We start from the raw sequence: 9,740 nt of genomic DNA, 5'->3' as shown, positions 1-9,740 counted from the left end.
TGAAAGAAATATCGCGTAAAATGTATTCAGCGAAATAGAATAACATTTATACATACCAGAGGGAATTCCAGTTATTCCCATTAAGAAGTTCGTATCATGAAAAAATTCCACACGATTGAAATCTCGATATTTCACCAATTTTCCAAGACTTCCAAGACATCGTGTAGACCGGTAGAGGACGCGGGATAGTCGGTGGCTTTGCTTTAAGCGAGATAGGAGTACAGTTATCCATAAAAGTAGAGCATGCGTACACCGCCTCTAGAACGGCAGGTGGTGTCCGCTACCGGTGAACAAAGAGAAAAAGGGAAGAAAAAAGAAAAGAGAAAAAAGAAAAAGAAAAAAAAAAGGAACGTACCGTCAGGACATCGGATTTTGCCTTCGTTTTCTGCTCGGTTCTCGGTTCTTCCTGGAAACGAGCGATCCATCTATCTCTGTCCTCTTTTCGAAACACCACTTTCAACAACACCGCCATTTCCATTCCAAAATCACGAATAAATCGTGAGAGGAGAGGGTTGGTTGAATAATAAGGTTACACGTGAATTCAAATCGATCGATTTAAATTGAATTAATTAGTTATTATTCATATTTTATACAATAGTAATCATAATTAAGGTATTTTAGTCCTCGTAATATCTATATTCGTACAAGGGTACTTCAATAAAATTGATAAACTGGGGTCTGCCGTGTTGTTATTTAACCTATATGTATATAGACGATTCTCTGGCTTCCTCTCTTTCTCTCTCTCTCTCTCTCTTTCTTTCTTTCTTTCTTTCTTTTTTTTTCTTTTTCTTTAATCCCATATCTTTACACATCTTATCACAATATCGTATTTTACACAGATTCTTCTTCTTCTTTTTTTCTTCTTCTTCTTCTTCTCCTCCTCCAATTTTTGTATTTACGTCTTACGTGCTAACAGGGGGTTGGGCCCCGGTGCAATATTTACACGCACACGAGGGAAAAGGGGGATCGAACATTTTATAAATCTGTTCACGCCGCTCACATCCGACCCCCGTTTCAGCTTGCACCGGGACTAGTAACGCTAGTAAATTCTACGGACTCCATCTCTTGTTCCTCCTTTTTCTAACCCCTTGCATCTCTCTCTCTCTCTCTCTCTCTCTCTCATTCACGCACGATGCTCCATTATATTATCTGTTCGCAACACTCATCCCAACGCCAACGCTTCGTTCGCATCTCCATCGCAAAAGTCGAAGTCCGTTTCGCTCGTCCTCGGCCGGTTCTATTCTATTATCCCGCGAACTCGACGAAAGCGTGACAAAGCTGAAACTGCAACGCGTTACGCGTTTCTTCTCGCAACGGCGAACACAATCACGAAGGAGAGGAGGGGGAAGGGGAAAGGGGAGAGACACGCTTCTTTTTCCCCTCCCCTCGCGTACCCCCCTTTTTCCTCTTAATTTTTGCTCTCGAGGAGTCGACGAGAGCAGGATAAAAAAAAAAGAAAAAGAAAAAAAAAATTCGAATAACGGTATCCCGCGCGCGCGTTAAACACCTCGAAGACAAACACTTTCGTCCAGTTCGTCGCGCGAATCGAATTCGTTTTACGCTGTTTTTCTCGTTTTTTTTTACTCGCGCTCGCCTCTTCAACGCGCAACTTTTAGGAACTTCGAGGGGCACATTCGAGTGTTAATTTATTACGCACGCGCGCACGCCTCCTTTTTATTATTGCACCGAATCTAAACGCGTTCCTCTCCGTTTCCCTCCGTCGTGTGTCTCCGTCCGTTTTCAGGTTGCGGTCGGATCTAACGGCACTTATTATTTGGCGTAGCGAGGAAGGGAATCACTCTCGTCTAGATAATCAAGCTGAATCGAGGCGTGCGCCGTGACCGTCGTCGTTGGACGTTGACGTCGCGGGCGTCACCAAGGTGCGTCAAGGCGAGAGAACGATGGGAAAATTTTGGAGAAATGGCGAAAAACGGAGGGAAAACGCGTGGATCCTTTCCATCGTCGATCCGTTGCCGATACAACGAGGCTCCAGGCCTCGTTTTCTTTCTCTCGCGGATTTCGAGGTAACACGCGATGGCTCCAGATGTCCAGCGGCGTGAAACTGGCTTTGTACTCTGTTCCCATGTCGAGAGTTTCACGATGGGAAAGCTCGAGCGCGCTCGAGGAAATATTCTAACGGGGAATTGCCGGGGAATCACGAAACGTAATTCGGTCGAAAGAACCTTTGTTGATCTGTTTCATTCGATTAATCTTTCCGTTTCTTTAATTTTTTTATTTACTTAATTAATTCTCGCGTTCTTAAAAAATTCGAGCTATTCTCGAAATACGAATAAATTATTTAAATTTCGAAAGATACAAAAATTACGATTTGTAACACGTAACTGAATTCTTTTTTCTGAAATTAAATTATGAATTGATATTTTTAATTTTCATGTACTTTATAAATGAATAAAATATTCGGAATGCAAGTAAAAATATACACGGATCAAATTTGTTTCGTAATGAATGCGATAAGAAACATAGTGTTAATCAACTGTTATGAAATTCATATCACTCGAGTGAATAAAATCTTAATAAAAAAAAAAAAAAAAAAAAAAAAGAAAGAAAAAAGAGAAGAAAAAAAACCGTATTAAATATAGCGTATACAATATACGATAAAGTTAATCAGATTAATTGCTTTTAAGGATAACAAATCTAATTCCATTTGCGATATCTTATTATAAATTACACGCAATTACCCGGAATTATCTAAAATGATTTTACAATTATCATTTTAAATTATTATTATTCCAATTATATTATGCGCGTACGAGTTTCGAATCCGGTCGATACACCATGTTAAAAACAAATCGGTGATCGATCGATCGTGAATCGAAAAAAAAGACGAGGTTCTTTCGACGCAGCTTTCACGAAGTTTCACGAATCCTCGGGTGCGAATCGTCGAGACGGTGGCATCTCCGGAGGGGGCGAAAAAAGAAGGCAGAATCAGGAAGTAAAGGGAGCGTGCAAGACCGCGTTCTCATGAGACGACCATTATTGTTGCACCGACACGAGGATTTGGGTCAGGCGGTGGGGCACACCGGCCCTCCCAGTTTCCCCTGCAAACCGCAAGCATCGTTTCGTTTTCTTTTTCTTTTTCTTTTTTTTTTTTCGTCCTGCGGTTTCGTGGCGTCTCTTTGAAAGCTAGGCTACATCGGTATCGTCGTCGTGGTGATGGCAAGATGGCAAAGGGTGAGCCGGCATGGCCGACGGGGAACGGCGTAAAAACAGCGTAAAACCTTGAAAATTCGTCTCTCTTCCTCGGTTCCTACGATCGAAAATTATTTAGATTCGAGAATTACGAACAGAGGGTTAAAACGATATCGAAAGAAAGAGAATTTTTCCCAACGAGTTGAGTTGGAAACGAGAAAGATTACACGGGATCATCGCGAATGACAGATGTTTCCACGTTTCGTCCGTGCCCATTTTCGAGGAACTCTTTTTCACGAATGTTTCGTTTTTCTTCTTCGTTTCTTTCCCCTCCCCCCCTCTCTCCCTCTCCATTTATTTTTCTTTTTTTTCTCTATCTCTCTTTTCTCGTTCCTTTTTCACGAATTTAATGAACCGGCGCACTTGTCAGAACTGTCCGCCGCGACGTCGAGCGGGATAATGATTTTTTCCATCCTGGCCGTGCACGGCCTCGGGTTTCGTGGTAAATCGCGCGTATCTCTTCGTGTCCTCCGCTCCTTTTCGGAGGAGGGTCCCCTCGGTTGGTTAGGTTGCTTCATCCGGAAAGGAGGGGACCGGTGATTACACCGCGCCACCGTGATTGCCGAGATCGTTTGACTCACGAAAATGTCATTAGGATTTCATTACTTCCAACCGCCTTGAGGAACGACCGTTTCTCGGCGACTCGAGAGACTTTGTGCAACCTTCTCTCTTTCCCCTTAATTCCCTTTCTCTCTCTTTCGTCGCCTCCTCCTCTCCTGTCCACTCTGTTCGTCCCTCTCTGCTTCTGTCCTCTTTTCTCCCGCCCGCCTCTCCCTTCTCGCTCTTGCCGTTTCGTTTCGCCCGACGAGATCCAGCTTCCAGATCACGAAGTGGGTCAGTCGCCTCGGTTGGCCAACTGTCGCGAGGGATCGACCGATCTAACGTCATCGACCGCCAGCCACCAGATTGACATTTACGATGGAAATACGGGGCTCATCCTCGCGGCATTATATTTCTTCAGAACGCGGCGAACAGATCTAGAGACGATCTGGCGAGTGAACATCCTTGCCCCGTCGTCGTCTCCCCGCCATTTTCGCGGAGATCGACCGCTATCTTGACATTTAACGAAGCTGTCGGAAATTGTCCCCGCAAATCCACGATCGTTAAAATCCCATAGATCCGTAATTACGTTAGATCGATCGATCGACCGCCACCCGAATCTCTGGTATCGCGCGCGTTTCTCGAAGATCGCAAGGAGAGATCGCTTTCCGATCTCCGACCGAGGAGATTCCACGCGTAACCGTTGTTTGCGCGATCTTTCACGGCCGCCCGATTTTCACAGATGAGAAACGAGATCGTTCCATCCACCCGAATTGCGCGCCTATCGATCGCGCCACTCGCGATGCGACATCGTCCGTGATTCCTGACGATTCCTCGGCGAATATATATATATTTTTCCAACGTCGCGACTTTCGAATTTGAGTTTCTCGACTCGACGTCACCGCGATCGATTCCGTACATCGGATCAACGAACGCGAGGAATTTGATTTTACTCGTAAACCGACGGACGGGCCCAATACGTGAGGGGCCGCAAAAACCGGCCGATATGAACACGCGGCTGTCGTTAGAAGGAATGGAAACTATTTCTTTTTCTTTTTTATTAACATCGAACGTGAATTCCATCCCGACAGGTGGTATACGTATTCGCACTTTGGGGCAGGGGCGCTGCCACGTCCGCGGCGCCACGAAGAAACAGTTCCTCCTGAACACAGCTCGAAGGACATCTTCGTTAAACCGCCGGCCACACCCTGAAAAAATACCAGAGACGAACGAGCCATTAGAACCCAACCCTTCGAGCCATCCAGAACGAGAATCGAGGGGAGGGAAGGACGGTGGGTCGTTTTTCCGTGCCATTTCTTTGCTTCGTTCGTACCGTTTTAACGATTTAATCCTGCTATCTTCTTCCATCTCCGTGCAAATGGTTGCAATTTCATCTTCCGATTTCGATTCAACGGATACGTTATTGTTTCTAGAGTTACAATATATCCTCATATTTGAATAAACAACGAATATATTTCTTGAAAATTTATGCTCGAATTGTGCTCGAATCTCTAAATTTCTCCATATCTACGAAAAAGATTTATCCCCACGTATCCTCGTTAATTCAATGGAAATATTAATAAATATAAGAAATTCCATAGTGAAACGTTACCTTAATCGCGATATTCTACCTTCGAGAAATTTTCGAGAAATCGAATGTTACTGATATATACTTAAATTTATTTCCACGTGTATATTAAAAAGAAATCTTCGTAAAGTAATTGAAGGGATTCGAAACGACCCAACGATTCTATCGTTTCCCGCGTTTCTCGAACGAGCAATGCCCTCGAGAAGGAAAATGTCACTTACGTGAGTAGTCCGGGATTAGGATCCGCTTGGTACCACGAGTACTGTGGCATGTAGCCCGCGTGGTGCGGCGGCGGCGGCGGCGGGGGTGGATGGTGGCCAGGCGTGTGGGGGTGGTGGTGGGTGTGCGGTGGCGCGTGCGGATGCGGATGGTGCTTCATCTCGCCCGGCCAAGAGGGTGCGGGCGGGCTCTCGTTGTGCTGAGGCGACATCTCGCTTCCGGGGCTCGAACTGCCGGGGGTGTGACCCCCCGCGCCGCCTCCCATTCCGCCGAGGTAGCCTGTCGTCGGACTGCCCGACACCGAACTTCCGCCTCCTGAAAACGGTAACGGAGAACGGGTTCGAGATCGATCCTTCTCCTTCGGATATAGACTTATTTTGCACGGAGGAAGGGAGGGAGGAAGGGTGAGAAGGGAAGGGTGGAGCGTTTCGTTGACGGAACACGGAGGGATGATCCCGATGGGGGGCCGTTTGGGTTGATTTAGTGGATTGGGAGGAAATATTCGCGAGGATCGATCTGGAATCGAGGGAGTTGAAGGAGGGATGGTTGAAGAAGAGTGGGAAGAAAACGGGGATTGATTTGCGAGTATTTAAGAGAGGAGGAGGTGGAAGGAGGAAGTAGAGTGGATCTATCTAGAGGACAAGTTGATTTGTCGATATTAAATTTTTGTAAATCTTTGGTGTGGAATAGAAAAGATGATCGATGGAAGAGACCGAGTTGATTCAAGGATGTGGGTGGTTGGAGGAAAAGAGTAGATCGATGGATGGTAGATTGTCGATCTTGAAATCGATCGATCGAATTTTTATAGGAATAAATTAAAGAAAGAAACGAAGAAAGGAAAAAGGATTATTTAGAATCTAGATCGGAGATTTCAGAAAGTTCGTTAGAGATTCATCGGAACCAGTTGTATCTCGAAGTCTAGACATGCGGATGAGCAAGGTTGTCGAGCTGTTACGTGCCAGTGGCGATTCCATCTTTAATTGATTTATATCTTCCGATCCGATATTCGTGAATTACATTCGTGCCGCGAAGATAACAGCTGCACGGAATTTTTTGTACCTTTTTCTTTCTCTCTTTCTTCCCCCTCCCCCGACCTGATTAATCCGTCCACGTTTAACGCGCAAAACGTTCACCTCGTTAAGGCGAACTATCCGATCCAAATATCGATCCGAGAACCGATACCGAAACTGAATATTTTCGGTCTCATTAAAGCTATATAGAAATCGTGTCCGATTCGATCCTCGGCTTCAATCCTCGAGATACATACACAGATATGAGTAATAATTAAACGGTTCTCGACGTTGCGTGGATTATCCACGCGAGACGATCGAGATAATAATACTTTCTCCACGTACGAGAACACCCCGTGTACTCACCTCCTTGCATGAGACTTCCGGGTTGACCCGGTTGAGGGGATGGTCCCCCCGGTAGCGCGGTTCCACCGGCCAGAAGGCTACCGTGCTGCCCTCCGCCACCACCGCCGCCCTGCTGCGCCGCCTTCATCATCTTCTTGTATTTACTTCTTCTATTCTGGAACCAGATTTTCACCTGCAACAAAAATCGAACGGATCAGGTCAGGTGAAACTCGTTTCGCGACTTGTCAGTGGAGTATTGGCGAGCGAGACCGAAACGACGAGGGAGGGGAACGAGGAGTAAAAACGGGAGTTTGCACGGAGGGGGGAGGGAAAAGGGGGGCGGGCATAGGTAGGTAGGTAGGTAGGTAGGTAGGTAAAGAGGAGGTAAAAACAAAACAGAGAGAGGAGAGACTGCTACGTCGCAACCGAGGTTGATGTACTATTTAACGTGGACCGAGAGACGCTTGTGCGCCGCGTACGCCAGAGACCGGCAATTTTCACTGTCTCTGTTTGCCGCTGTCCTTCCGCCCGTCAAACATCCGATAATTACAGAGCCCGATATGAATTTCTGCGAGTACGCACCGATCGTAATGATACACGCTTGTTCGGTTAGCACACGTATATATATATATATCTCGCGAGAGGGACAAGCACGTAGTCTGCCACGATTTTATCGGGGTACAGCGATCGGTTGTATCGACGACGAACGAACGATGCAACTAACGTCGCTGGCTAACGTCGAATATAACGATAACGACGTCGAATCATCGTCGCGCTACCGGGTTTCGAATCGAGTACGGAGGAGGGGGAGGAGGAGGAAGGAGAGAGGGAGGGGAATAGGGGGAAAGAGAGAAGAAAGAGAGGAAGGGGAGAGGGGGGAAAAAGGACGTAAGAAACTGCTCGGTTTCGTAACTATCGTTTCTTTTGCCTAGACGCGGCGCACGAGGAACGTCGAGTTCGGCTTGTGCGACGGATACTAATGCGCCGGTGCCGCTCTTACGATTGCACATGCGGTGTTTTTTTTCTTTTTTTTTTTCTTTTTTTGTTTCTTGGCGCGATCTATACGCGAGCCGCGTGCACGTGACGCGGTGCTCAATCTTACGTAAGCACGGCTTAGGCGAGGAGAGAGAGGAAGACGGGAGAGGAACATTTCGTTTGCGAGTAAATGGCAAGCGTTAACCCTCGGATCAGGTTGAAAAAAAATCCAGGAAGCGGAGGATCGGCTTTTTCAACCGGTCAACGTTTCCTTTAATTCGCTCCTCCTTTTGGGGGAAATCGAGAGTTGGTTACTTTGTATGCTAATTCCTCGCTTCGGGGGACGAAACGTAACGGATGTCGGAAACGTGAATAATTGCGTCAACCCTTGCACGATCTGGTTCTCGTTCGTTGCGTTATTGAATTTTTTGCTTTCATCGATAAGATTTAACGCGTCGCAAATTACAAGCTTACCAATTCGACGCTGTTTCATCATCATGATGATGTTAAATTAATAACAAGAAAATATACATGAAATTTCTTCTCAAAATTTTAGCAAGAAAGCTTATAACTCTGGGCTTCGTAATTTGATCCAAATTTCAAATTGATATCGTTCCGTGAGAAAACCCAGACATATTGATTTTAAGATAACCTCCAACGAAAGCAAAATGCTTCCCTCGCCTCGAAGACCTCGTGGCGCGTAGAATTTAGGAAACTCGATACTTCCCTCCCCCCTGTAATCGAACGTTCAACCGTACACAGCAATTTCCTCTGTTAAATATTAATCGAAGAAACTGTACCTTCTTATCAATCACCGCGAGAGAGGAAGATCCAAGAATCCTCCGTGTCAACCCTCGAACGTTGCGCAACCGACGACCGAGCCGGACTTGGTGAGCTTAGTCCACGACTTTTTACGCCTTGGGCGTCAATCAAAAACCGTACGGTTACTTTAATTAACTAAGTCGGCTCCGTGAAGCACGGAGCCGGAGGCCACCGGTTGGCAAGGCGGAGAGATGGCCAGAACGAGCGGGAGCGAAGGAGAGGAGAATGAAAAGAGGGGGAGGGCGTTGTCACGTCAAAACGAGTTCATTAAAACCGCAGCCCGGCTTCGTCTAACCTCGAAAGAAACGCGCCACATCGTTTCGCGGCATTGTTTCGCGTTTTGCAAGGCGGAATCGGTCCGTTGAAACTTGCGCTCCGTCCATCAACTGAGTGCGCACGATGCGCGCTGTGTGTACACGCGAGGCTATGGTGCACGCGTTGTACGGTATGGTATAAAATGGCGCCGCCATTCGGTGCACGAAAAGTGCACGTTGCGCGCGAACAACCGCGAGATTCTTCTCCATAAGCCGCCTCCTACTGGGGAGCGTGTGCCCGGCGTGCCGGCGCAAATAAATCTCTTTCTAATTGCTCGATGAAAAAGTGGAGCGTGCTTGGATGGCGCAGGAGGATGGCGCCCGACAAAGGGGCCAGCGCTAAAACCTCATCCAAGAATGGTTTATTTCGTTCGTCGGCCTCTGGATCCTCAGTATTCGCTTTGTTTATTGATATTTACAACCATCGTGACACACGCGGTATACGGAGAAGAATATAAGAAGAAGAAGAAGAGGAGAAGGAGGAGGAGAAGGAGGAAGGCTTTTAGGGGACAACGGGGTGGTGACGCTTTTGTACCGCGAGATATTCGCTCGCGAGTTACTATTACGACTCTTTTTTGTCACATAATCCACGCGGTATCTTCTCGTCATAGTTTGTGACGCAGGTGTGGATGCCTCCGTTTCGAAGCGATGACGGGCTTCTTCTGCACGGAGGAAACTCTCGTAGGCCGATCGAACGAGACCAGTTCTGATCTACAG

The 9,740-nt window shown here is 46.7% G+C and overlaps 1 protein-coding gene across 5 annotated transcripts in view; it reads right to left on the bottom strand.

Annotated features, from left to right (window-relative positions):
- Positions 1 to 554: 554 nt before the first annotated feature.
- The window catches only part of LOC107996218 (homeotic protein distal-less), a 75,327-nt gene continuing 66,141 nt past the window's right edge, over positions 555 to 9,740 (bottom strand). For 4 of the 5 annotated variants that reach the window (XM_017054168.3, XM_017054172.3, XM_017054170.3 and 1 more), the window contains exons 3-5: positions 6,934 to 7,105; positions 5,560 to 5,872; positions 555 to 4,958 (exon numbers count right to left, since the gene is read on the bottom strand). In XM_017054168.3, coding sequence (XP_016909657.1) covers positions 4,940 to 4,958; positions 5,560 to 5,872; positions 6,934 to 7,105 — 504 coding nt within the window. In that variant the 3' untranslated portion in view covers positions 555 to 4,939. Of the gene's footprint in view, positions 4,959 to 5,555; positions 5,873 to 6,933; positions 7,106 to 9,740 lie in introns of those variants that run through there. The other variant, XM_017054171.3, reaches the window with a different exon arrangement.

This window comes from Apis cerana, linkage group LG13 (genome assembly GCF_029169275.1).
Source record: "Apis cerana isolate GH-2021 linkage group LG13, AcerK_1.0, whole genome shotgun sequence".
NCBI classification, from domain to species: Eukaryota; Metazoa; Arthropoda; class Insecta; order Hymenoptera; family Apidae; genus Apis; species Apis cerana.
This window is presented reverse-complemented; position numbering and strand designations above follow the sequence as displayed.